This window comes from Mobula hypostoma, chromosome 12 (genome assembly GCF_963921235.1).
Source record: "Mobula hypostoma chromosome 12, sMobHyp1.1, whole genome shotgun sequence".
Classification (NCBI taxonomy): Eukaryota; Metazoa; Chordata; class Chondrichthyes; order Myliobatiformes; family Myliobatidae; genus Mobula; species Mobula hypostoma.
The window spans coordinates 47,427,015-47,454,730 of record NC_086108.1 but is presented as its reverse complement, the minus strand read 5'-3'; the positions used below and the strand labels follow the sequence as shown (position 1 = coordinate 47,454,730).

Sequence of the window (27,716 nt, the reverse complement as noted above, 5' to 3'; positions counted from 1 at the left end):
CACTCACCACTCAGGACATGCCCTCTTCTTACTGCCATTTGAGAGGAGGTATACCAGCCTGAAGACACGCTCAACGTTTTGGCAACAGCTTATTCCCCTCTGCCATCAGATTTCTGAGTGGACAATGAACGCATGAACACCTCACTATTTTTGCTCTCCTCGCACACACACCAACAAATTTCACGACATAGGTCAGTGATAATAAGCCAGATTCGGATTCTGAGGTGGCTGTACAATGTTATGCAACCAGAAACACATGTACAATGTTGTTAAAGGGTTACACAGGACATCAAAACAAAAATGCACAGCACTGGCAGCCAGCAGCCAAATTCTCACTCGACAGCATAGGTTCCCAAACTCAGGTCCACGGACCCCCTGTTTAATTGCTTTGGGCCATGGCATAAAAAGTTTGGGAATTCTTGCTCTGGAGAGTATCCACTGCTTGGCAGCAAATACATCACCTCTTATACTCCGGATAATCTGTGCAATGCCTTGACATTATTAGTGAAACACCATGAAATAATTTAGACTTTCCATGATGAGCTCATACTTTGTTTTCCAGTAATGATGTTGCATAAATAGATCAGACATGAAGTTGCCTCATTTGAATTCTTTGAGTTTAATCTGTCCTGACTGGGATGCTTTAAAATAATTGTACCTATTCTGTTCAAAGGAATTGCTCAAGAGAAAAAGACTTTTTCCCAAGATGAGGAACTATTAATTCCCTACCCCTTGTTTAGGTGCAGCAGCTCCTTACTTGTAATCTTTGCTTTTAAGTCATTGCTTTGATAGTGACTTTTTAGCCATTGCTTTATACATTTCCCAAACACAACTATTGAAATTCCCTAAATTGTATCTGATTACCCTTATGTTATTCTCTGACATTATCATTCGACCAGTTTCACTTTCAGTGCTCCTCTCCTTCCTCCTTTGCTTAAATCTTATTTTTCACCTGCTAGGGTGGTTCTAATCAGCATCACTGCTGCATTTTTATACTGTGATCGTTGCTGAGCACTCATTTGAAATTTGTGCACAACTAAATCTCTGTTATCTCGCGTCACAATGTGTGACACTATCCACCACTAAAAAGCTTAAAGGCCGACAACTTCATATAGAGAAGAACAGCAGACCCCATCAAGGTCAGCAAAGCCTGGGATCTTGGCAGTGTGGAGGATCCGAGAGATCTTGGGGTCTATGTCCATAGGACACTCAAAGCTGCTGCGCAGGTTGACAGTGTTGTTAAGGCGTATGGTGTGTTGGCCTTCATCTACCGTGAGATTGTGTTCCAGAGCCGTGAGGTAATGTTACAGTTATACAAGACCTTAGTCAGACCCAGCTTGGAGTACTGTGCTCAGTTCTGGTCACCTCACTACAGGAAGGACGTGGATACTATAGAGAGAGTGCAGAGGAGATTTACAACGATATTGCCTGGATTGGAGGGTGTACCTTGCGAGAATAGATTGTGTGAACTTGGACTTTTCTCCTTGGAGCAAAGGAGGATGAGGTGAATTGATAGAAGTGTACCGGATGATGAGGGGCATTGATCATATGGATAGCCAGAGGACTTTTCCCCAGGCTGGAATGGCTAACATGAGGGGTACAGTTTTAAGGTGCTTGGAAATAGGTACCAAGGCGATGTCAGGGGTAAGTTTTCCCACACAGAGAGTGGTGGGTGCATAGAATGCAATGCCGGCGGTGGAAGCAGACACAATATGGTCTTTTAAGAGCCTCTTAGATAGGTACATGGAGCTTAGAAAACTAGAGGGCTAGGTGCTAGGGAAATACCAGGCAATCTCTAGAGTAGGTTACATGGTCAGCACAACATTGTGGGCTGAAGGGCTCGTAACATGCTGTAGATTTCTATGTTCTATGAAGGGATTAGAAAGTAGTGGTACACAGCAAGAAAAATAACTGGGAGAGGGAATAAGGAAATTCATAAAACTGTTTACTGGTGGCTCAGCAGCAGCATAAATGAAAATGCATTAAGACTGACGTAGCAAGACCACATGGCAGATGGCTCCCTGGAAAGACACATGGTGATACAAAAATTTTTTTATACAAGTGAATTGAACAAGAAAAATGACAAAGCCCGATCATAGAACAGCATAAAAAAGACATTTCTATGTCAAACTGTCGTTAGCCTCCTGTGCAAGTCCTCTTGGCTCCACATTATTTATCATATAAAATTCAGCACAGCAAGGATATATTATTACCATGTTGCATTGACATATAATATCCAGAATATTTTCTTTGTCCAATGTGTGACAGATCTCACGTGGTATGGAAGAAGGAAGAAATAGTAAATATTATCCAAACAGTAGGACAGCCCCTGAAGAATGAGTCCTACATTTCCCAATTCCCTGTGCTTAAGAAGCTACCTTGCCTTTTAATACCCTTAAATAATTTTGAGATCCTTGACGAAGATGGCAGAGTTCATCATCGAAACATCAGTTAAAATCGATTACCTGTACCCAGATGGAAGTCCGAGAAGAGTTTATTCGTCATATACGCCGGGAAAACACTAGATCCTTTTTTTGATTTTGAGTTCTTTTTTGCAGTAAACATTAGGTAACAAAGGTCAGTACAGAGTCTCCACCTGCACTAGCTGCTGAGAGCATGTCAAATGAGGTTAATTTGAAAAACTACCAAACCACCAGAATATATGCAGTCTCAGGAAAGATGACGGTTAAAACTCCAAATTCTGATGGCAGTCATCTACAAGGGACAAGGCAAGAGTGCTTTTTCAAAATTCAAAGTAAATTTATTTTCAATGTACTTGTACGTCATCTTATACAACCCTGAGCACAGCAAGTCTAACAAATCCAATAACCACCGTAGAATCTATGAAAGGCCACATCAACTGGGTGTTCAATCTGTATGCAAGAGACAAACTGTACAAATACAAAAAGAAAAATAAATAAATAAGCAATAAATATCAAGAACATGAGATGAAGAGTCCTTGAAAATAAGTCCAGAGGTTGTGTGCACAGTTCAATGATGGGGTAAGTGAAGTTATCCCCCTTTTAGTCATTTAAGTTGAAGGTGCACCAATTACAAACAAATGAATAATGTAAACAAAGCAGGAAAGCATTAACTTTAACTGCTATTGTAACTTCACATCTGTTGCAAATGCTCTAACAGCCAATTAGGTTTCAGAGGGAGATTGTCTGGGAGGGACTTACACTGGAAACCACTGGGAAGGGGATGGAGACAAGTACTCACTCATCACAACATTTAAGAAGCACCTGGATGAAGACTGAATCACCAAGGCACAGCAGGCACTGGGCCAAGTGCTGGGAAATGGGAGAGGCATTTGAGTCAGCATGGACATGCTGTACAACTATGACTATGATATCAAAACCTGCTCTACTTGGAACATTGGATTTCCTCCTAAACTGGCACACAGGGCTTTTGGAAGATAACCCACACATGGGCTGCACAACCAGAAATACAGCACTCCCTCATCACACCGCTGAAATATCAGCCAAAACTTCACGCTGATATTTGAAGCGTGCCTTGAACCCACTGGTTCTGACTTGAAATGGCACATCACCACAAACAGAAGTTTAAAATGTAACCTTCAAACTTAAAACACAAAATTATCCAAATATGCAACTTTCCATTCCAGTAGACAAATTAGGAGGGCAAGCTCCAAAATGATTCTTCAAATCAGAAACTAATCAGTACAGCTGGCAGAAGCAAGAGAACACTGTGCAAATCTAAATGGCTTTTGAGGTAAAATTCGACACCCACGATCTTTATTCTGGCATCTCACAATGATTAATGAATGCAGAAATCTTCCCCACTGACTCCTCAGTGAATTCCCTTTGTGCACAGAGGGCTTTCTGGGATTCAGCCATGCCACATACAGCATAATCAATTAAATAATAAATGATGCCATTTAGAAATTACACTTTCTATATTGGTAGATAAAAAGAAAACCCACAAAAACCCTGGAGTCATTTCACTCATGTTAAAAGACCTTTCCTAGTTAGTTTACATATTTGGAAAATCACAATTAGTACAAACTTAAGGTAACCAACAATACTGCCATAGTGCAAGAACAGAATCTTATAAAGTTTTTTCCTCTTCTAAGATGCACTTATTCTGGACGTTCAATATTGGTGCATTGATGGGCATCCAACTAACCCTTACGTTGGAGCATAACTTGCATGTGCTATTTTCTGGAAAGGCACAATGGTATACTGTTGTTTGGTATTTAAATCATTAAAAATATGCTGATGCAGATTCAGGTACCGCCCTCAATAAATTGCTTACCAGCTGAACAACTAAAACCTTCACTCTGCCAGGCTACAAGTGTGTTATTTTGTGTATGATGCTAACTCCACAGTAAGTTATACTGTCCTGTCGCCTCTAAAGTCTGTGACCCGCCTCTGGTAGTTACAGGAGCACCAGATGCAAGTTCAGCCAAGTATAGCCCAAAGCACTAAGTGGTTTTCAGTAAGAAGGCAGCGCCCTTGTTTGCAGCAGCCTCCCTGGGTCCAAACAAAGGTATAATTGTTTGTCCTTTGCATCTTTTTTTATGATTACAAGACATTGCTGGATATTAAGAACATCAATCACTGCAGGTCTAACCCACCAGCAAGTTGCTGAATACTGGTGGAGCTGCCTGCTACATTGCGTCAGATGTGTACAGAGGCAGTTTGTGGTCCAACAAGCGGTGCGAATGATTGTCTTGGATGTTTCTCTTGAGACTGCAAGACTCTGTTGGGTATTGGTAATGTAGGACACCGCAAGTCTGGTACACTGGCGAGACCATCGCCGGGGGAGCTGCGTAGCCTCTCAGTTGCTGTGCAATTCAGGCCATCATGCCGCGGAATCGCCTGCTGCAGCTGCTCAGGGAAGGAGACGCTGGAGGCGGTGTTTCGCAGCTGCCTTTCCTATAGGTTGGTGGGTTGGCCCCTCCCACTGGTGCTGCCCTCCAGTGTTTGCTCGGGGGAAGGCAAGCCGGACTGCGTTCATCTGCAAGCACGTGATGAGGACTGCTCCATGCTTGCTCTTACAGAAACACAGGTTCAGGACAAAATCCCATGCACCATCAAGCTACAGGCCATGACACTCAGGGACCTGGGCTAGATTATTTTTTTGTGACTGTATGCTGTACCGCTATCATAATTATATGTACTATATGTACCTTGTGCTGTTTGTGACTATCGGTACTGCGTTTTGCACCTTCGCCCCGGAGGAACACGGTTTTGTTTGGCTGTATTGATGTCTATGATTGAATGACAGTCAAAATTTAACTTAAGTCAGTGATACTGCTTAACCATTCACTTACCTGACCAGGCCCCTCCCAATCCCCTCAGAGGGTGCACAGAATTTAAATGCACCAATACTAATCTCAATAATTGCAATGCTGCCACACTGAAAAATCAGCCCTGTGGTGTAAAGTCCCATAGCTCCAAGATGTTCTACAAAATTGCTCTAACTTTACAATTTAAACCGACTAACGAATATACAGCAGCTACAGTTGCAATGTTGCTATCTTGTACTTCATGTAGTAACTTAACACTTTTTATAGCCAGTTAGCTATGATCATGTTGCATACTTACCTCTGACTGTAAAGATCACGACACAAAAAAATCAAATAAGCAAAATTTGTGGAGACTCATGCCCAAAAATAACTGTATTTGCATATCTTTAACAAAGGAAAATGTTTCAATGACTTCAAATCACACAATGCCTTTTCAAATGAATCTTAACCAAATTATATGATGGGTACAGGGTATTATGGTCTGATCACACATTCACATTCAGCTCAGGATACACTGGTCAGCCTTGGTATATAATAACAAGAACTGACAAGCTGTTAATAGTGTTCAGGATATGTCAGAAATGCAAGTACTTGACACTCTGGCAAAGCAGTTCCCTTGCTCTGCAAGTTTGAGATTACTGTACTTGGAGCAAGTCAGGTTTGGCTCGGACGTAACATGATTGGTTAAGGTTTCACTTTTTATATCTGATCAGGTCAATATTTCGCAGGACTGCTTTCAAATAAAATTTCACACCTGGCCACGAAAAGAATTACAAAAACAGATGACTCAAAACTTAGTCAAATATGTGTATTTTGAGCAACATGTTGAGAAATGAGATAGAAATATCCAAAGAGGAAATTCCAAAACACAGCAGCCAGAGGCACTGATGGCATTACTGAAGCAATAATCAGGATTATGCATATTCATAGTGGAGTGGATTTTTGTCAAGTTTTGTTAAGTTCTTTATTCACTATCTGAACAATTCCCTTAGAGCCTTAATCTGCTAAAGGCCCTTTTTTCTGACTATAGGTCAGAACTGTAATCTAAAGTGACTGACAGGTTAAGGGAACACAGCACTATTAACAGGAGTCAATATTACTGTAATTCCAGATACATTACCTCCCAGTCTCATTTCTACTTATTGTGTACACGCAGAAGTACAGCTGCTCCTTGTGGCAGTGTGCAAAGGAACATCTCCCACTTTCTGCACACTGAATTATCAAATACAACAAAAGGACCTCTCAGACTTGCTCGTCTATTTTCACCACAGCTTACAGAAAGAAAGTCTTCCTTATACACGTAGATCATTGGTAATATCCATGCCAGTAACTGAGAGGAAAAGCTTTCAGAGACTGCAGATGCTGGAAATATGATTTAACACACAAAAAGCTGGAGGATCTCAGCAACTATGGACAGTCATCACTTTGGGTTGAGACACTTGGAACAGTCAGCTTAGCATCAGCTGACTGAAAGCAATCAGATCTTGTGGTTTGGATTGAAGGTGCTCATACTTATTTCACAAAAGCCAATAGACAAGAAGAATGAGCTTCCTATTGATTCACCAGGGCAGAATTGGAACGCGGATCCCAGAACAGAAAGCAAGAGTCAAGCCTCAGAGACTAACAGTCCCACCCTGTCCCCTAACATGCATACAGATTAAAATAACAAGTTGCTTATAAAGAAAATAAGACTGCACATTGGTGTTGCTATGATTACAGGATCATATGATAATTATAGATGGGAAGGACAACTGGCCCATGTATCCAAAAGACACTAAATATTTCTCCCACCACCTCACCAAATTGCCATTTTTAATAATAAATGATTTCCAGATTACTTCCTCCAGTCAAGGGTAGCAATGAAAAGTAGCAAGAAGATTGAATGCAGTAAGCAGGTGATGAAAAGACTTCTGCATCTTTTACATCAAAATGTAGATAATATTTGAAACAGAGCAAAAAAGAGAGTTAAGAGGATCGAGCATCCAATTAACACACACAAAATGCTGGAGGAACTCAGCAGGCCAGACAGCATCTATGGAAGAGAGGACGTTTCGGGCTGAGACCCTTCATCAGGAATGGAAGAGAAGGAGGAGGTCAGAGTAAGAAGTTGGGGGGAGGGGAGGAAGAAGTACAAGGTAGAAGGCAACTGGTGAAACCGGGGCAGAGGGAGGGGTAAGGCTGATGGTGAAACAGATAAAGGGCTGGAGAAGAGGGAAGGCCATGGAGGAAAGGGAAGGTGGAGGAGCACCAGGCGACCTTCTTGCTCTAACTTCCCATCTTTCTTTTCTTCAGTCCTGATGAAGAGTCTTGGCCCGAAACATCGACTGTTCTCTTTTCCATAGATGCTGCCGGGCCTGCTGAGTTCCTCCAGCATTTTGTGTGTGTTGCTTGGATTTCCAGCATCTGTAGAATTTCTCTTGTAAAGGATCCAACTGCTCCTTTGCTACTGATCAGTGTCACTTCACCTGCTACCATAACACTTTGAAATCAGTTCTATGCCTTGATCACTCTGGATCAGGAACCCTTTCTCAGTACAAACCCCAAGTTTACTTTTGTTACCTTGAATTCAGTTTTATCTTCAAATGAACTTCAAGCATTTTCTGAATCTACCCATTAAACTTCAATAAACGTCACCCCTGCCTAGAGCCGCCATGTTGAATCTTATGATAAAAATTTCAACGGCTTTATACTTGTGTCAAATGACTAAAAGAAACACTCAAGTATAGTCTGGTCCTGTCCAGTTAAATGCAAGCAATTGCAGCCTGGTGAAATACATCAGGCAGAGTTTCAGCAAGCTCGTCTGCCTTTAACACTCAGGGAATAACAGCTTTTTGCAATATTATAGACATTAAAAAGCAAGTTAATCTTCCAAAGTTTCTCACTGGATCTGCTTTCTGAACATTACTAATTATTGCTGCTGATAATTAATGGCAGAAAGTGATCTAAAGGGCAGCAACAATCATCAGCCACCTTCTGGAAGCAATTGTTTTTCAAGTGTAAAGGTATAAAGGTTCTACAAGGGTGAATGTTAACGAATGCTTTAGCTCTGGAGTTGCCTGCTGCTCTTTCACCTTGCCAGTTAATAGCTCAGTACATACTGCATTAATCAGAACTAAAAGCTGATTTTATATTGCTCATCTCATACACTGGTATCTGCTAGATGGATAGAGTATTCCCTTCAGTTCACAAACTAGACAAATGGTCATCAGCAATAAAACTTCTTTAATTTTGATCACCTTCTGCCAATGGTCAATTATAATTTCAACACAACTGACGTGTCAGCTATAAAACAGTTAAGGTCATTTCCCTAACAGATAAAATGATAACAGGTAAGATTCACTTCTATCCCCAGTTGCAGTCCATGAACATTTGCTTTACAGTGGGGGGATTAGCAACAAGAATCACAGCCATGTGTGTGTGTGTGTGTGTGTGTGTGTGTGTGTGTGTGTGTGTGTGTATGTGTGTGTGTGTGTCTTTCCTATTTCAACACTCCTAAAGACAGATGCAACTTTGATGAGATCACCCAATCCAACAAATAAATGTGGGACCCTACACCCTCACACCTCAGCAGAACGTGGATTAACACTGACGCCCAAAGACAAAATATTGAAATGATATGTTTATGTTTGAAATGAGGACAAAGTTCTCCTTTGATTCGCCTCCCATTCAGAAGAAAACAGTACACCATTTTTAAATTGCCTCATCCAATGTCTTGAGTCAACAACAGGTCTAATTCGCCAATCTAATAAACTATTTGTTGAATGAATGCAAGAAACTCTATCTTTCTTCCTGTCATTTGTTTAATCTCACCATAAGCTTCATCTGCCATCAACATTTTAAAAATTTACTTCAACCTGTTCTTCGATGTCTTGTCAGGGTGGTCCGACAAATCAATAAAGTATTTCATTTTAATGAGTGCTCTATCGAACTGTGCGAAGTCTACATTCTATTTTGAAAAAAAGTCGCTATACTTTCTTTCAGCCCAAGTGTTTAAAAGTTCAGTGAGCCCTTTAGTACCTCAAAGATGCCGCTGGCTGGTACTCCAGATTAGGCATGGTTAGAAAGTGCACCGTCTGGAGAAAACACATTATGTATATGTCCCGTTTAGGCGTTAGGAACGCCCATAAGTAACATTGCCGTGACTTCAGATTTCTGGTGCAAGTAGTAAGTGCAATTTGGACTGGAAAAAAAATGTAACGAGGTGAGGATGAAAAGACAAAATGTTTACACAGAAGCAGTTACAACGGAGAAATTTGCCCTTCAGAAAGCAACAATGCTGCAGCCCCTCCATGAGTGACGGAGTCATCGTCAAATCAGAGATCGTCCACACGGCGATAAACATTCAATCGCGACTGCCGAGAGGCGGGAGCCGGGGCTTATTTGTGAGTATGTAATGTGTTTTTACACATACACAATAATTACAAGTTCAAGCAGCAGCTCGGCGTAGTGGCATCGGCGAGGGGGCTCCGTCGGCCAGTCTGCCATCCCTCCCCAACACTAACATTACAAACGGCCCGAATCAGAAAGAAAACCGCCCCCGCCGTGTGAAGCGAACACTTCTCACTCGCGAACACCGAAGGAATAACAACAGCGCTGGAACACGAACACACACACATACACACATTGCAGCCACAAAGCAGGTATGGGAGAGAAGAGCTTCAAACAGCAACCCCGCACCTCACAGCCTCATTCACTCATGCATTTCCGAAAGGGTCACTGAAATAGCGGGCGGCCCCTCTCTGTAAGTCTGAGCATTGTTACGGGAAGGTGAGAGCCATGCCGGGCCGGCTGCAGGACCGAATTAGCGGCTACGCCGCCGCTACAACACCGTACATTCGGGGTCCAACAATCACAACCGCCTCTTCCTCCCCGCCGGCCCTCACCCTGAGCCCCACACTCACCGTCCTTGTAATGGGGAGACCGAGCTACTCGGTCCGCCAGCACTCTCTCCTCCCTCCCACGATGTAAACAGCCCCGAAGCTCCAAGCCACTTGCAATATGGCGAGTCTCCGCAATGGACATTGGGAAAGCAATCTGCATTTGGAATATAACTCGTTCTTTCTGCATCCACCGTTATTACTACCTTTGCAGAGACAGAAAAGGGATGCAACTGCTTATAATTACGGATTACATCATCATTGTCATAATTATTTGCGGTCTTATTTTACCGCATTAGATGTTGTCATCTATATACTTTTAATACACTGTTTTATTGCTCGTTCTTTTGGGGGGATTACAAAAAATGTGCTGGCAAATAACATGAATTAAATTATTCACTGTAAAGTCAACCTGTATGGACTTGCATAGAATTTCTCGTCTCTAATTGAATTGAAAGGTGAAAGATGGGAATTGTCATATCGTATGGAAATGTCCTTTTGATTTTACAGATACCTTGCATTTTGTATTAACGGGATTCTGATTAAGTTAACTACTAAACTGCAATAAAACACAACTAACAGATTGTATTTTAATTACTGCTGATGACAAAATATCAACTTTGTTCCATGTTTGCATCGAAGGTAAAGAAAGTGCTACTTGTATTTCAAGGATGGAGTATTTAGGTCTCGTCACTTCACGTTAAACTTCGCACGGAGTCAGGTTTCTGCAGATGTTGGTGTCGGAGCAGGAACTGTGTGCCCAGTAGTGTCTTAAAATGAAGTCAACACGTGTCAAACTTGACCTAGAGTATTATCAGGAATATTCACCATCCTGTCGTTCAGTCGTAAGGTTTGTATCCCATTCAGAGCATTCGAAGGAAACCTGACCGCCAATTTTGTAAAATTTCCACAGTCCGAGATGACACATAATCGTTTTTATTGATGGTTCAGGACAAGAAATTTTAAAATCTTAAACACTACCCGCTTTTGCTCCTGATAATTAAATCTATTTAACTTGCATTGCCGCAATGCTGGGATCTGAATTTGGATTTTCTGTGTTTTTCTTGGACCTTTGTGTCTTCCGGGGAACGTGAATTGGAGCTTCGTGCAACAGCAGAGCAATTCTGACCGCTTTAGGTGTCTGTCTCTATTTTAGCCCAATACCTGATTCCAAGTTGAAAGTACGAGTCTCAGCGTAGAAAAGCGTTCATATACATCGAATTTTAAAATTTCATATACATTAAACATTGAATTTTTCAAAGTTCAATAAATAATTCGTATATACCCATCGCTCCCACACTTCATTTTGTTGGAAAAAAGACCTTTCAAACAGAAATTATATCCCAGCCTCCTTTCTGAAAGTATATATACAATTGCAATTTGATCGTTGTTTCACAATTCACACCTGCAATTAAAATGAGCAATGGAGGGCTTTACCATCCATTGTATGGACTAGACAACAGCATCAGGTAAAGGCAGAGACTGCGGAATTTGCTTCATGGTTAACATATCATGGTGCACAAGCGTGAGGGTTCTGTCGCAGTCATTCCACAGAGCTGGAACATCTTGCAGTCAAGTGTCATAGGTTCTTGGCTAGTGGTGGTGCTAGTCACATTTTCTCTACAATATTATGTTCAAAATAAATTAAAGTGTATCAATGGAATTTAATTATGTCAGGGTGAGCCAGCCAGCCGTTGATATGGCTTGCTAGAACAATGACAGACAGTGAAGCAACAGAGGAAATGACTGAGCTGAAAATGAAGATGCTCACGGTATAGTCGTCTATATAATTGTACAATTAAAGTTGGAGTTGGGTTTTGAGCTTTGTGAAAATAATGCTTAAAGATTCAAATGAGACAGGTATCTTAGGGCTGTGGGTCAAGCAGTGAAATGGACAATCAACATTTTGGGTCCGGACCCTTCTTGAAAGAAAGAGTGGAAATCACCAGAATGAAACAGTGAGGGGAAGGGGTGGAGCAAGGGCTAGTAGGTGATTGGTAAATCTAGGCAAGAAGGGGCAGATAGGCAAGTGGGGAAGGGGGAAAGTGAGAACGGTGTAAGAAGTGGGGAAGTTATCGGTGGAAGTGAAGGAAATGGAATCTGATAAGAGAGGACAGTGGTTCATGGAAGGAGGGGAACCAAAGGAAGGAATGTATGAGTAATGGGCAGACGGAGGGAGAAGGGGAGGACGAAGAGAAGGGATGATGGGGCCAGTGGAATAAGAGAAAACAAAAAAATGGGGGAAAAGAGGGGAGTGCTTGCCGGAAGTTACAGAAGTGAATGTTCATGTTATCAGATTGGAGACTACCAAGGTGGAATTTGAGGTGCTATTCCTCTACTCAGCATCTCGTCTCAACTTGTCAGTGGAGGTAGCCATTCACAGACTATAAGACTAGGAAGTGAAATTAAAATGGCTGGCCACCAGAAGATCCCAGCTGTTACGGTGACAGAGCAAAGGTGTTCAACAAAGTCACTCTACCAATGTGGAAGAGGCCACTTGAATGCAAAAAATGACAGTGGCAGATTGACATGTAAAGGACGGCCTCACCTGGATGGACTGCTTAGACTCCTGAATGGTGGTGAGGGAGGAGGTGTAGGAGTTTTAGCTGAATTCAGGAACGTGGTCAGTGCTAAAATGGGAAGCATTGCAGCCCATTACATGATAACCACATGGACAGAATCTGATATATTGTTTATTATGTGAATTTATGCACTTCACTAGCAGAATCTCCACTGATTACATCAATGATTTTTCTAAGCATTTTAAGCTCTTAATTCAGTGCATTGCTAAATTAGTAATGGTTTCAATAATGTTTCCAGTCTGAAAAAGTAATTAACTTCCAAAGACAGGTGACAATTTCTAGGTTACCATCACATCTCCTAACCAAAAATAATTATCTTTGTTCACTGACTGTGTTTCCTGCCTTTAAAATATAATATTTTAAAGGCAGGAGACACAGTCAATGAACAAAGATAAGCATGAAGCAATTCCACGCCGCAACATACTGAATTCTGTTTCCATGACAATTTTCACTCACTAGTGCTCTAGGTTAGATATCAGTCCAAAAGAATATGAAAAAAAAATCTCTCTAGCAAAGCTGTTTGATTTCTGTAATTTATTTACTCCTTGAGCCTTTAGTTTCAAATTAAACTTTCATTGGTGAAATACCAGTTAACCTTTTGATTTCTAAATTAAATGAGATTGGGTAAGTAAATTCCTACTGTGCTCAAATTAACAGTACAATACTGCCCAAAACTCACAATTATTGACATTACAGTGGCAGTCTTAATCAGATTTAATACAATTGCCAGTATTAGCAATCAAATTGTCACAGTGGGATAAAGCAATAATGTTCAATTCAAGGTACAACTCTGAAATTCAAAACAAATGATTTTTCCTACTCTAAGGGTCATATTATTACTAATAAATGTTGACACTTTGTTGGGGGGGGAGAGTAGTAGTGTCAAAATTAGTAATCAATACAACCAAAATATTCATCCAAAATTACAACCACAGTTAGTTGATTTGACTTAGGTTATTGGAATTATTTGTAATAAATTGCAATTTAGAGATAATATGCTAAATGCTTGGTTAAGAATCATTACTTTTTTCACATTAGATTGTAATATTTGTTCATAATTGAGCACAGAAAGAAGCTTCAATAACTTTAAATGCTTTATTAAATAAAGACTATTAAGTTGTATAATGAGCTTCTTCTGAATGTAAAATACCTTGTGACTTAACTGTGAAAAGCAGACATCATGAAGGATATATAATTAAGATATGAATTAGGAATACAACTGGACTTTAGATTAACTGGCCCTTTCTTAGTGTTTCTGTAACGAGAGCAGATAATCTGTCTGCCATCTGTTTCCTCCTTATTAGCTACAAAATAAGATGAATAATGGCAGAGACAGTAAGCTTTAGTTTGTTATTATTAAATGACAATTTATTATAAATTTATAGTTCTTAACATAGTATTGTAATTATATAATATCCTTTTATTTGTGGTAACATTCTTCTTTGAAACTATGTAAACAGAATCACTTATGACTTTTTTGTGTGACCAAGACCCTATAGTATCCGTAAAATATGCATTTCAGTATCATTTTTATTATTCTTATTGGTTCTTTCCATGGTTATTCTGATCGATTTGCAATCAAGTTACTTGCTCTGGGGGTTCAGACTGTACTCAGAGTGACATATGTTGGCAGCCTTGGATTGGTGGGCAGGCAAAGACCATGGAATATAGACTAAAAATGATTACCAGAAGTGGGACAAAGAATTTTACTTTTATAAAGCAAGTCGATCTAGAATGCAACATTCAAAAGGGAGCCAGATGGATATCTAAAAAAGGATTGAAAATGCAGGCAGAGGAGAGAGAAAGAGCAAGATATTTGCATGAGCTGGATTGTTCTTATGTACAGATCAGTAGGCTGAATAGCGTTCTTCACTACAGTAACCATTCTGTGATCTATTCAGCAATTCTGACCCATCTGTGGATTTTATGGAGCAAAGTCATTTCCTTTGATCTCCAAAAATTAACAAGCATGGCATTGTTTTTCTTGAAAACTTGCCTTGGGTTATAGAAGACTTATATAGAACCTATGTGTATGGTTTCACTATTGTCATTTAATTCCTCTGCTGGCCAAGATGTCCCTTTTGTTGCCACAATGGAAAAACTGCAGGTGCATCTTTTTCTTTTCTATCAATATTGCAAAGTGATTCTTTGACTCAGGTGGTATTTAATTAAACTGTATTGAATGAGAGTTCTACCCACTTCTGATTTCAGTGGATAAACCCAGGAATATACTGTATCTGTGATACTGTCTGTATCCCAAAGGGGAAGAAGTTCATAGTGTACGTGCACACTTTTCCATATTTGGCATGCCATTTCTGTTTCTAAGACATTGACCAGCTCTCTAAGTGAGGTCCTGAGGACACACCAATTTCAGTTGTTTCATCAGTGTTAGGTCTGAAGTTGGGATGTTCACCGATCATGGGACAATTTTCAATTCCATTTAAAGACTTCAGCAAGTCTAGAGGAACATTCAGTTTAGCAAGTAAAGTTTATGCCACAAAGTGCCATGGCCTGACCACATCAATAAAGGTGGTCGAGCCACATCTCAATATCATCCAATGCTTATTAACATTAATATCTTTATACTTTATACTTTATTGTCGCCAAACAATTGATACTAGAGCGTACAATCATCACAGCGATATTTGATTCTGCGCTTTGCACTCCCTGGATTACAAATCGATAGTAAATATTAAAAACTTAAATTATAAATCATAAATAGAAAATAGAAAAGGGAAAGTAAGGTAGTGCAAAAAAACCGAGATGCAGGTCTGGATATTTGGAGGGTACAGCCCAGATCCGGGTCAGGATCCGTTCAGCAGCCTTAACACAGTTGGAAAGAAGCTGTTCCCAAATCTGGCTGTATGAGTCTTCAAGCTCCTGAGCCTTCTCCCGGAGAGAAGAGAGACGAAAAGTGTGTTGGCTGGGTGGGTCGTGTCCTTGATTATCCTAGCAGCACTGCTCTGACAGCGTACGGAGTAAAGTGAATCCAAGGACGGAAGATAGGTTTGTGTGATGTGCTGGGCTGTGTTCACGATCTTCTGCAGCTTCTTCCGGTCTTGGACAGGACAACTTCCATACCAGGTTGTGATGCACCCTAGAAGAATGCTTTCTACGGTGCATCTATAAAAATTAGTGCGGGTTTTAGGGGACATGCCAAATTTCTTTAGTTTTCTCAGGAAGTAAAGGCACTGGTGGGCCTTCTTGGCAGTGGACTCTGCATGGTTGGACCAAGTCAGGCCATTTGTGATATTGACCCCAAGGAACTTAAAGCTTTTGACCTGTTCCACTTGCGCACCACCAATGTAAATGGGGTTGTGCGGTCCACTACTCTTTCTGAAGTCAACAACCAATTCCTTCATCTTGCTGACGTTGAGGGATAGGTTATTGTCTTCGCACCATACCACCAGGTCTTAATTTCCTCTCTGTACTCAAACTCATCATTACCCGAGATACGGCCTACAATTGTGGTATCATCAGCAAACTTATATATTGAGATCGATGGAAACTTTAAGGGGCACCATTGACCACCACCTTAACAGGACCTGCCTTGTACACAGTTTAAGAAGCTTGGTCATTAGCTTAGCCTCTTCCTAACTTGCCAAAGACACAATAAAGCAGTGCAATATCTCCACTTGCTTTGATGAATGCATCTTCATAAAGCTTAAAACCATCTTGGATAAGCAGTCCATTTGAATATCCCCACAATGTGAAACTAATAATGTAGACAGAGGGGAAATATTTTTGCTGGTTGTGGAGTTTAGGATCATGTTGCACCATCTTAAAAGTACATCCAGACCTTTCAGGGGTGATGTTAGAAAACATTGCTTACACAGAAGGTAAATGATGACGGTTAACTCTTAATCTTAAATCTTTCATTCATAAAGTACAATCTTCTCAAATCCTGTTCAGGATGGGCACTAAATGCTAGCAATACCAGCATTACTGTCAGTTATTTTTTTAAAAAAGGTACATCAAAGCAGGAGTGAATAATTTTATTTTCTCTCACTAATCTTTGAAGTTTGTTTTAGAGCAATATTCTAATAGGAATTCTCATTTATACTTACTCAATGACTAATGGAACAACATACAGAAAAAAACACCTACTTCCCAGCAGACAGATGAAAAATAATCACTTGGATAAATTCTTCTAATAAGAGAGTTAATATAAACAAGAAACTACTAAAAGTAATTTAGTAATAGGTTGGCCTTCAAAAGCAACTGCTAACCCTGTAACACTCAGCTGGGGAACCAATAGGAAGAGAAAAATATGCATGGGATATCAGGGCAGGGAATACCTATATTACTTCACTTCAACTGAAATACGGAACACTGAATGGTTCAAAAACTCCATGATATTATTGCACTAGCTTTACACAATGATGTAAATCGCAGAGTTATGCGGAATGGAAACTGGCTCTTTGACTCACTGAGTCGGCAAAGATCTTCAACCACCCTTTCACACCAAGCCTACATTAATCACATATTCCAGCTATTGATAACCCTTGTTTTTGCTGATGATTGAGAATTGAATGATTGGGTAGAGATAAACTGGATCGGATTTTTCCTCTTTTTTTTGTAAAAAGGACATACCTGAGCCATTTTCCACACTGGAGACATGAGAAATTGCAGTCTGGAGTAACACACAAAAAGCTGTGGAACTCGGTGGGCCAGGCAGCATCAATGGACGGAAATAGATAGTTGCCACTACAGATGAAGGGCCTTGACTCAAAACGTCAACTGTCCACTTCAATCCCTGGACACCGCCTAAGCTGCTGACTTTGTGTTTTCTGTGTTGCTGTGATGACGCTTGTGTCCCCCACCACCAGGTTCAGGAAGAGTTTTGTTGAGCTTTTTAAAAACTCCATTGCATTTCTTCGTTTTCCTGTAAAGGTAGTGTAAAGTGACAAATACATACATTGATAATAAATTTGCTTTGACTTTAACTTTGTTAGGCCGATGCCACTGTAACTGTACTGGAATAGTTTGGCTAAACATGTTGTTACTTCAGGAGTGCAGATCTTTAGTCCTACAGCTGGGATATTGCCTGATTCCTTAGTCTTTACTGCATCAATTTCTCTCAACTGGTTCTTGAAATCTCAGGGAGCAAATTGAATGTCTGAAGACTGTCTTCTGTGATGGCAGGGATTGGATGAAGAAGTCAAGGTGAATCACTCTCTCAGCTGTCAGTTATAACCTTACTTTTAGCATGCAGATGCTGGGTCCTGACACCGAAGTAGGCTATTCAACCCACTGAATCAATAATTTACCTCAAAGCAGCCTCATCAATCTCACCTACACCCACATAAGTAATTTCTCACACCAACCCATCAACTCCATCTTGGTTTTCCCATCACCCACCTGCTGTTGTCAGTTAACCTAGCAACAGCTCATTTGGGATGTGCCCTTTCATCAGAGACCTAGAGGAAACCCATTTGATCACAGGGAGCACATGCAAAATTCACACAGACAGCTCCTGAGGTCGGAGTTGAACCCAGGGTGCTGGAGTTGCCCAGCCACTGTTACATTTGCAACTACTTCTTGGTTCTCCTCCTTCCAACCGTATTGTTCAAGCAGCACACACAAAATGGCGGAGGAACTCAGCAGGTCAGGCAGCATCTGTGGAAAAGAGTAAACCGTCGATGTTTTGGGCCGAGATCCTTCATCAGGTCTGGAAGGGTCCTCATGTTTGTTAGAATATTATTTTGTAGGTTGTGGGGTCGCTTAGGCCGTTGCAGGGTGCTGTTGCTGTTTGGGCTTTTTGTGCCTATGCCCTGCAGCTTCACTGAGTTGACACTTGGTTTTCATCCGAGTCCAGTGCCGCTCCCAACTTGCCTTTCGACATTGCTGATGGAATCGGGTTTGGTTATAACAGTAGAGTGGGGAATATGAAGGATCCAGTGATTACGGTGTACATCCCTGCCGCTGCTGGTGGTCCACGGGATCTCTTGGGCGCCCAGTGTTGATCCGCCAGATCTGAGTCTCTCCTATTTCGCACGATCGAAGGAGTGCTCAGGGCAAAGCTGGAGTTTTGTCGCCACAAGACCCGTGTGGAAGTCACGCGTACCCGTGCCACAGTGGCCTGGCGCAACCGGATTCAGTGCTATTCAGTGGGGCGGAGTAGTGATCTGTCATTTGAGGGAGGGTGTTCGATGTAACCAGGGCAAGGTTACAAAACAGCGGTTGAAGTGGAAACCAGTTTGATTCCTCCAAGGTCAAAACTAAGCGCAATAGCAAGTATAGAATTGTCTATTTTGTCTCGGAAGTTTACTTGTAATTTTTTTTGGCAGAACTCAGTTCAAGGAAGTTTGTTTTATCCTTTGAACTACAAAACTGGCAAGTTAAGTGCTGTGCCCCCCTGACCACCTACAATCCTAAATCAGTGGCGAAATTATTTATGAGGGCTGGTTAGTGAGGCAAATCCACGGAGTTCTTCTTCCTACCACTTGGATTGAAATTCCACTCGGGGAGCGTGCTTGCATGGACACAGGGTGAAAAAGCATCTACCACAGATATTGGTGCTCAGCAGACCTGTTGGCATGTAACTACGTTGTGCAATCTATCGCTCAGTTATTGTTAGTTATTCGCCGACAGTTACTCTTGTGTTAGGCCAATGTAATTGATTTGGCTGAGGAACGGGGCGGGGTGAAGGCGGTCACTTCTCTCAGGAAGTTAATTATAATTGCAGAACGAACAGGGTAGCATTCGGCTGTATGTTCCGCGGTTGACAGTCTCGGTCCGGCGTGGTTCAGCGGAGAGTTTAGATCCCGCTTACTTTCAGCGTTCCGGCCAGTATTCTAGCCTTGGCGTAATGGGTGGATCTGTCTCCAGCTTGGATGAGAGTAAATGCAATTATATCAGAGGTAAGGACGATTTCATTACAGAGGTAACTTTCCTGGTTGTAGCGCGGCGAAGAGTAAACTATCAAGTAATTCAACCAGATGTACTGTTAGATGTTAATCTTTGACAAGTGGAAATCGAGAGAATTGTGTTACGTTGTGTTAGTGTGGAACAATGAGCAACGAATGAAACTAATCCGTAGTAATACTGTAATACAGGTTTGTTTGCCAGCCCGTCTCTTGGAGGGCTTGTGCGTGCGTGCGTGTCTCTTCAACTCTTCGTGGATACGCCATCCATTCATGCCCAGTTATGACCAACTTACTTTGGAAACCCAGACACTTTGTGTCAGTAATGTTATCCTCCCCAGAGCCGCAAAAGATCGAAAGTTGAATGGTGTGACTGTGTGTGGGGAGGGAAATATGGCACACTCTCAACTCCAGCGGAAAACTTGATTCATGCCGACTCGCGTTGAAGATGTCTGCCGGAAAAAAAACTTCTAAATCTGCAATCTTTTCCAGGGCGAGGACTACCTGCTTCGAGTATGAAAGGAGTGTTTGACTTTATTCATGCATATGAAAGGGTTAATTATTAACGTCTCCCGTTACTCTCTATAAATATTAAAACTCTGAATGTTCGGTTTTCACGTACCGGCTAGCTGAAAATAGTACACAGGTTGTATAGTCGAGTTTGAAATCGCAGCGGTTGCTGTGGACGTTTGGGGAACAGAGGCGGCAGCAATGTTTTCACATTCGGAACCTCTGGGAATTGGTGCTCCCTATACACTTGTGCCGCGTGGCCTATCAGAATAAAGGAGCCACTTCAGGGCTGTCTGGCCGTTGCTGTCCCCGGAGGCATAACTTTAACCGTTGTGCCGAATTGCTAAATGGTTTTATTTACTCGCTGTTTACGTCAATGGAGGTGCGGGACACCTACATCTGTGTGGCTCTCAGTGGCTGTAGCGCCAAAGCTTTCGGTGCAAGCACAAAGGTTGCCAATGTCTGTTCAATCAGAAGCATGAAATTTGTTGTTTCAACGCAGCAGTATATTGCAATACATATTTGTTTTCAAACTATGAATTACAATAAGAAATATATTAAATAATTACATTTAATAAATGGTGCAAAAAGAAATTGTCATTACACCAATGTGCAGAATCATTTCTAAGTTAGTCGGCAGACTAAAAGAGCAGCGTTTGTCTCATTCCAACCCTAAAGTCCGTAATTTATCGGTTTGTTAAATGTGACAGTGCGCTCTCGCTCAGGAGATGGAGACGTGGCGTGGCGGCCGTTCCGTCAGCAGCCGCAGCCTGATTCGTGAACTAAATCCATTGCATTTAAAATGCAGCCCAGGAAGCGGCTTTCACAAACAACAGCCAACAAAAGGAAGGAGCAAACAGCGCCGATGCATTTGGAACATTTGGGGGAAATGCCTTTACAGTTACGGCATCGAAAGCGCGGAGAGCACAGGCTTCAGTGGGTGTGCGGCGCTGCCCTGTTTCGTGAGATCAGGGGAATTCCCATTAAATCACACAGTTACCTTCATTGTAAGGGTATAATAATTGGAGCGCTCAACGACGAAAGCAAAGTGGCGGTTGTAATTCTGGTTTAAAAGCATTAATTAATCAGGAGGGCTTCCCTTGCGCCGCTGGGGTCCCACGACTACTTTGCTGGCTACATCCGCGGTTTGCTGCTGTCTTCTCTTGGGGCCCACGTCTAGGATTTCACATTTTCTACTATTGCTGCTTTCCAATTTTATTTTTCTGTTAACCTTTAAAATGTGAATAAAATGGAAACCCGCACGATAAACAAGCAAGTTAAAGCAAACAAATGGAATGCACAACAATGGGATTAATGCATGGTTGACGGCCATCACTGACCAAATTGTCTGTTTCCTTACTGGGCCTTTCTCTGGCTTTATAACTAATGGTCACTAACTGTGTATGGATAGGTCTTGTTTAAAAACAAATTGGACTTTTCCACTGCAATAGGGGTTAGTTGCTGTAGGCATTTGTTTGGGGGCCGTTTGGTTCCTTTCTCTGGGCTGATGATTTTATGCCCTTTGCCTAATTTCCCCCAAAGTAACTGGTAAAATGGCGAAGTGGTAAATCTCAGCCCAAGCATGGACGGTGACACGCTGAACGTTACAGAAATGGGCGACAAGAGGCTTCCTTCTGTCCGTGGTAAATTAGCTAAGCCCAACGGGGCAGCGCGATTGCCCAATGTGTCCACTCACACTTTTGGCTTTGTTTGTGAAAATTACTGAAAGTTAGATAGTAGCAAGACCCTTCAAATTGCAGAGTGAATATTAGGTATATCAAGAAACGTATCTTCGGAATTTCTTCATTATGTCTAACAATAATAATGTTATCGCGCTGAAACTATTAAAGAGATCGAATGTTTTTATTCCGTTCATGCCTAAATCAACATTTAACCGCTTTTTATGTAACAGTGCAGATTTATCACCCCAAAACTCACAGAACTGGGATGATGTCCCCCGCGAATAAGCACAGGGAGAAAGAAACTCCCAGTGACACAGTGCACGAAATGTCCGTCCCTCCCGCCTCTCTGCATCTTTATAGCCCAAAACTGGGAAAACGTTTATAAAACCCTCTTCTATACACTGACGCCTGAATTCCATATTTCTGAGACGTATTCTCTCTCCCCAGAAACAAGACTTGCTAAACTCTACAATTCCCAGCCAATCCATGCAGTATTTGAATGCATCCGAATGTTTTTCCCCCCAATGGGGGCACTATGCAGTGTGAGCATGCTGAAGGAAGACCGTATCAGTGTAGGTCACAATCAGCAACCTACCAGGTTATGACCCACCTCAACACTCTACTAGACATTCGAATTATTCTGCTATTTTATTTCCAGTATGCCAGGGGACAAAATTGGACTAGTACATAACCCCTCTATTAATGCAGTAAGCTTATTTGCGGACTCATTCCACAGGACCTAATAGTTGTTTTTTGCAGCTGAATTAGGCTGCCGAACCTTCTAAGCCAATACCAGGTATTAACCAGGGAACCACCGGGTGCAGGATGGACATTGGACAATAGAGCTTACATTCTTGATTATGACCCAAGAAAAGGCCATTAGGTTTATCAGGTCCGTACTACCTCCCAACAGAGCAATCCAATCAATTGCTTTCTCCTCTTGTTTCCCTCACAGGGCTAAATTTCATATGCCCATCATCCTTCCATGACTCTTCTGCCACTTCCACTTAGGGTTAATTTACAGTAGTTAATTAGCTTGCCAGGCATCTATGGGAGGTAGGAGGAAACTGCAGTACCTGGAAGAAATCCCCACAGTTAGGGTGAGAATGAACAAACACCACAAAGAAGTCAGGATTCAACCCTGAGCCCTGGAGCCATGACACAGCAATGCCACTTTTTGAGCCTTATTTGATTGTGCTTCTTCAATGGGTACATTTAATGTCAGAGAAATTTATACAATATACACCCTGAAATTCTTTTTCTTCACAAACATCCACAAAAACAGAGTGCCCCAAAGAATGAATGACAGTTAAATGTTAGAACCCCCAAAGCCCTCCCACCAGCTCCCCCTCCCATGCACAAGCAGCAGCAAGCAATAATCCCCTCCCCCACCAGCAAAAAAGCATAAGCGCTCCCCACTGAGCACTCAAGCGTGCAGCAAAGCATCAATAAAGACACAGACGCAGTGCCCCAAAGACTATTTGTTCACCCGGTATTCGACACACCACAGGCGCTCTCTCTCCCTAATAAGGGGACAAGAAGTGTCCCCGTTTCACAGCGAGAGTGGCCATTGTTGGAGGAGGGCAATGCTAGAGTAGTCGGGCTTTGGCTCAACAGACTTGGGCAAGAACAGGAGGAGGTTCTAAATAAGATGCTAGTAAGTTCTTTTTCTCTGTTAGCAGATAGCTAGTGCACTGAGAATGGGTTCAGAATTAGTGGTATGTTCCTTGTTTGAGATCTGGAAACTTTGGAAGACCTCCAGTCTCCCTGATAACTACACCTGCACAAAGTGAACCAAGCCACAGCATCTTAGAAACCATGTTGAGGCACTGGAGCTGCAGCTTGATGACCCTCAGCTCATCCTGGAGAATGAGGAGCTGATAGATGGGAGCTACAGATAAGAGGTAACCACATCCAAGTTGCAGGATGCAGGTACTTGGTGACTGTCAGGACAGGGAAAGGGAATAGGCAGCTAGTGCAGAGTATCCCTGTGGCCTTCCCCTCAATAATAAATATACTACTTTGGATACTGTTGGATGAGGGGGGGGAGATGACAGGATGACAGGAGAGGAGTGTAGTAGTGATAGGGGATTCCATAGTTAGGGGAGCAGACAGGAGATTCAATGGACATGATAAAGATACCTGAATGGTATTTTTGCTTCCCAGGTGCCAGGGGAGTCTTGGATTGGGTCCACAGCTTTCTAAAGGGGGAGAGCCAACAGCCAGAAGTCGTGCTACATATTGGTACCAACAACATAGGCAGGAAATGGGAAGAGGCCCTGAAGAGAGAATATAGGAAGTTGGGCAGGAAGCTAAAAAGTAGGTCGTCCAGTGTGATAATCCCTGGATTGCTGCCTGTGCCATGCACCAGTGAGGGTCAGAACAGGATGAATCCATTGCTGAGGAGTTGGTGTGGGGGCAGGGTTTTAGAACTTTGGATCATTGGGCTCACTTTTGGGGAAGGTATGATGTGTACAAAAAGGGTGGGTTACACCTGAACCTGAGTGGGAACAATATCCTTGAGGGTAGATTTGCTAGAGCTATAGGGGAGGGTTTAAACTAATTTGGCGGCGGAGGTGAAAACCAGAATGATAGGACTGAGGATAGGGCAATGGACAAACAAGTAGATGCAGTGTGCACTGAGACTGTGAGGCAGGACAGGCAGATGATAGGCTAAAATTGCAGTCAGTGGGACGAGATTAAGTGTAGCATGGGGGCAAAATCAAAAAGGGTGATGAATACAGGACTGAAAGTGTAATATTTGAATGCACACAGTATATGGAATAAGGTAGGTGATCTAGTATCAAAATTAGAGATTGGCAGATACCACTGGGATATAGCTGAAAGAAGGTAATAGTTGGGAGTTTGGCATCCAAGGATACACATTGTATCGAAAGGACAGGCAGGTAAGCAGAGGGGGTGGGTGGCTCTCTTGGTAAAAAATGAAATCAAATGCTTAGAAAGAGGTAACAGAGAATCTGAAGATATGGAATTTATCAGTCATTAAGTCAAGTCCGACTCTTTCTGACCTCATGGATCATAGGGTCCATAGGGTTTTCATGGCAAGATATGGAAGTAGATGGCTGCTGCCTGGGTTGGGACCTGGCTGGGTTTGAACTCAGGACCATCTGCCTTGAAGTCCAGTGCTGATGCCACTACACCACTAGCCAGCCCAAATAGAATAGAATACTTGGGGGTAAAGTTAAGAAACTGCAAGTGTAAAAAGACTTTGATGGGATTTTTATACAGGCCTCCAAATAGTTGCCAGGACGTGGGATCCAAATTACAACAGGAGATAGAAAAAATATGTAAAAAGGGCAATGTTATGATAGTAATGAGTGATTTCAATATGCAGGTAAATTGGGAAAAACAGGTTGGTGCAGTATCCCAAGAGAGGGAATGTGTAGAATGTCATCAAGATGGCTTTACAGAGAAGCTTGTGGTTGAGCCCATTAGGAGAAAGGCATTTCTGGATTTGATGTTGTTTAATGATTTGGTGATTTGATTAAGGAGCTTAAGGTAAAGGAGGCCTTTGGAGCCAGTGATCATAATATGATACAATTCACCCTGCAATTTCAGAGGGAGAAGGTAAAGTTAGATGTATCAGTATTACAGCTGAGTAAAGGGAATTACAGAGGCATGAGAGGGGAGCTGATCAAAGTTGATTGGAAGGGGGCACAAGCATGGATGACAGCAGAACAATAATGGCCAGTATTTTTTGGGAGCAATTTGGAAGGTGCAGGATAGATACATTCCATAGATGAAGATGTGTTCTTAAGGGAGGACGAGGCAAATATGCTGACAAGGGAAGTCAAAGACAGCATGAAAACAAAGGGGAGGACTTACAATATGACAAAAATTAGTTGTTAGTTAGAGGATTAGGAAGTTATGATAGTGGGAGTGTGAAGTGCAGAATCAAATATTGCTGTGATGATTGTACGTTCTAGTACCAATTGTTTGGCGACTATAAAGTACAAAGTATGAAGTATTAAAAACCAATGGAAGATAAATAAAAAGGCCAGAAGGAGAAAAAATAAATAGGTAGATACTTTATTGATCCCAAAGGAAATTGCAGTGTTACAGTAGCATTACAAGTGCACAGTTATACAAACAGAAGGAAAGATGGAATATGAAGATTTATAGGCATCCGTTAGTCTCATGAGACCATGGATTTGTGCCTTGGAAGGTTTCCGGGGCGCAGACCTGGGTAAGGTTGTATGGAACCAGCAGTTGCCCATACTGCAAGTCTCCCCTCTCCACGCCACCGACGTTGTCCAAGGGAAGGGCATTAGGACCCATACAGCTTGGCAACGGTGTCATCGCAGAGCAATGTGTGGTTAAGTGCCTTGCTCAGGGACACACACATTGCCTCAGCCAAGGCTCGAACTAGCGACCTTCAGATCACTAGATGAACGCCTTAACCACTTGGTCACGCGCCAACACCATATATGAAGATAAATAATCCAATAATATCAAGGAGGATATCAAAAAAATTTTCATATATATACAGAGTAAAAGTGAGGTGAGAGTGGACATTGGACCACTAGAAAATGATGCTGGAGAGGTAACAATAGGAGACAATGAAATGGTGAATGAAATTAATGTATTTTACAGCAGCCTTCATGACGGAAGACGCAAGCACGATGTCAAAATTTTGAGAGCATCAGAGGCAGAAGTGAATGTTGTTGCTATTACTAAGGAGAAGGTACTTGGGAAGATGAAAGGTCTGAAGGTAGATACATCACCTAGACCAGATGGTGTGCCCCCCCAAGGTTCTGAAAGAGGTAGCTGAAGAGATTATTGAGATATTAGTAAAGATCTTTCAAGAATAACCAGATTCTGGAATGGTTCTGGAGTACAGGAAAGTTGCAAATGTCACTCCATTCTTTATGAAGGAAGTGAGGCAGAGGAAAAGAAATTATGGGCTAATTAGCCTGACTTTAGTGGTTGGAAAGTTGCTGGAATCCATTATTATGGATGTGGTTTAGGGGTACTTCGAGGTACATGATAAAATAGGCCAAAGTCAGCATGGTTTTCTTAAGGGATGATATTCCCTGACAAATCTGTTGGAATTCTCTGAGCAAATAACAGGCAGGATAAACAAAGGAGAGTCAGTGGATGCTGCTTACTTGGATTTTCAGAAGTCCTGTGACAAAGTGCTGCATGTGAGGTTGCTCAGCAAGATAAGAGCCCGTGATATTACAGGAAAGATAGTAGCATGGATAGGAGATTAGCTGACTGGCAGGAGGCAAAGGGTGGGAATAAAGGGAGCCTTTTCTGGTTGGCTGCTGGTGACTCATGGTGTTTTGCAGGGGTTGATGTTGGGCCTGCTTCCTTTCATGTTATATATGTGAATGACTGGGATGACGAAACTGATAGCTTTGTCGCCGAGTTTGCGGACAACAGGAAGATAGGTGGATGGGCAAGTAGTGATGAGGAAGCAAGGAATTTGCAGAAGGACTTGGACAGATTGGGAGAATGAGCAAAGAAGTGGCAGATGGAATATAGTGTAGGGAATTGTATGGTCATGCACTTCGGTAGAGGGAATAAAGGCGTAGACTATTTTCTAAATGGAGAGAAAATTCAAAGAGCAGAGGTGCAAAGGGACTTAGCAGTACTTGTGCTGGATTCCTTAATGATTGACTTGCAGGTTGAGTTGGTGGTATGCAAGGCAAATGCAATGTTAGCAATTATTTCAAGAGGACTAGAATATAAGAACTCGCATGGGACCCAGCTACGCCTGTCTCTTCGTTGGTTATGTGGAACAGTCTGTGCTCCAAACCTATTCTGGTACTGCTCCCCAACTTTTCCTTTGGTACATTGACGACTACATTGGTGCTGCTTCCTGCACCCATGCTGAGCTTGTCAATTCCATCGACTTTACTTCAAACTTCCACCCAGCACTCAAATTCACTTGGTCTATC

General features: G+C 42.0%; 2 protein-coding genes across 5 annotated transcripts in view; one reads left to right on the top strand and one right to left on the bottom strand.

Annotated features, from left to right (window-relative positions):
- The window catches only part of rnf2 (ring finger protein 2), a 78,159-nt gene extending 67,818 nt beyond the window's left edge, over nucleotides 1–10,341 (bottom strand). The window contains exon 1 of one of the 3 annotated variants that reach the window (XM_063064014.1): nucleotides 10,177–10,341. In XM_063064014.1, coding sequence (XP_062920084.1) covers nucleotides 10,177–10,315 — 139 coding nt within the window. In that variant the 5' untranslated portion in view covers nucleotides 10,316–10,341. The remainder of the gene's footprint in view (nucleotides 1–10,176) is intronic. The other 2 variants (XM_063064013.1, XM_063064012.1) reach the window with 2 other exon arrangements.
- A 9,070-nt stretch (nucleotides 10,342–19,411) lies between these two features.
- Nucleotides 19,412–27,716, top strand: part of niban1a (niban apoptosis regulator 1a) — a 140,648-nt gene continuing 132,343 nt past the window's right edge. For both annotated transcript variants that reach the window (XM_063064011.1, XM_063064010.1), the window contains exon 1: nucleotides 19,412–19,597. In XM_063064011.1, coding sequence (XP_062920081.1) covers nucleotides 19,571–19,597 — 27 coding nt within the window. In that variant the 5' untranslated portion in view covers nucleotides 19,412–19,570. The remainder of the gene's footprint in view (nucleotides 19,598–27,716) is intronic.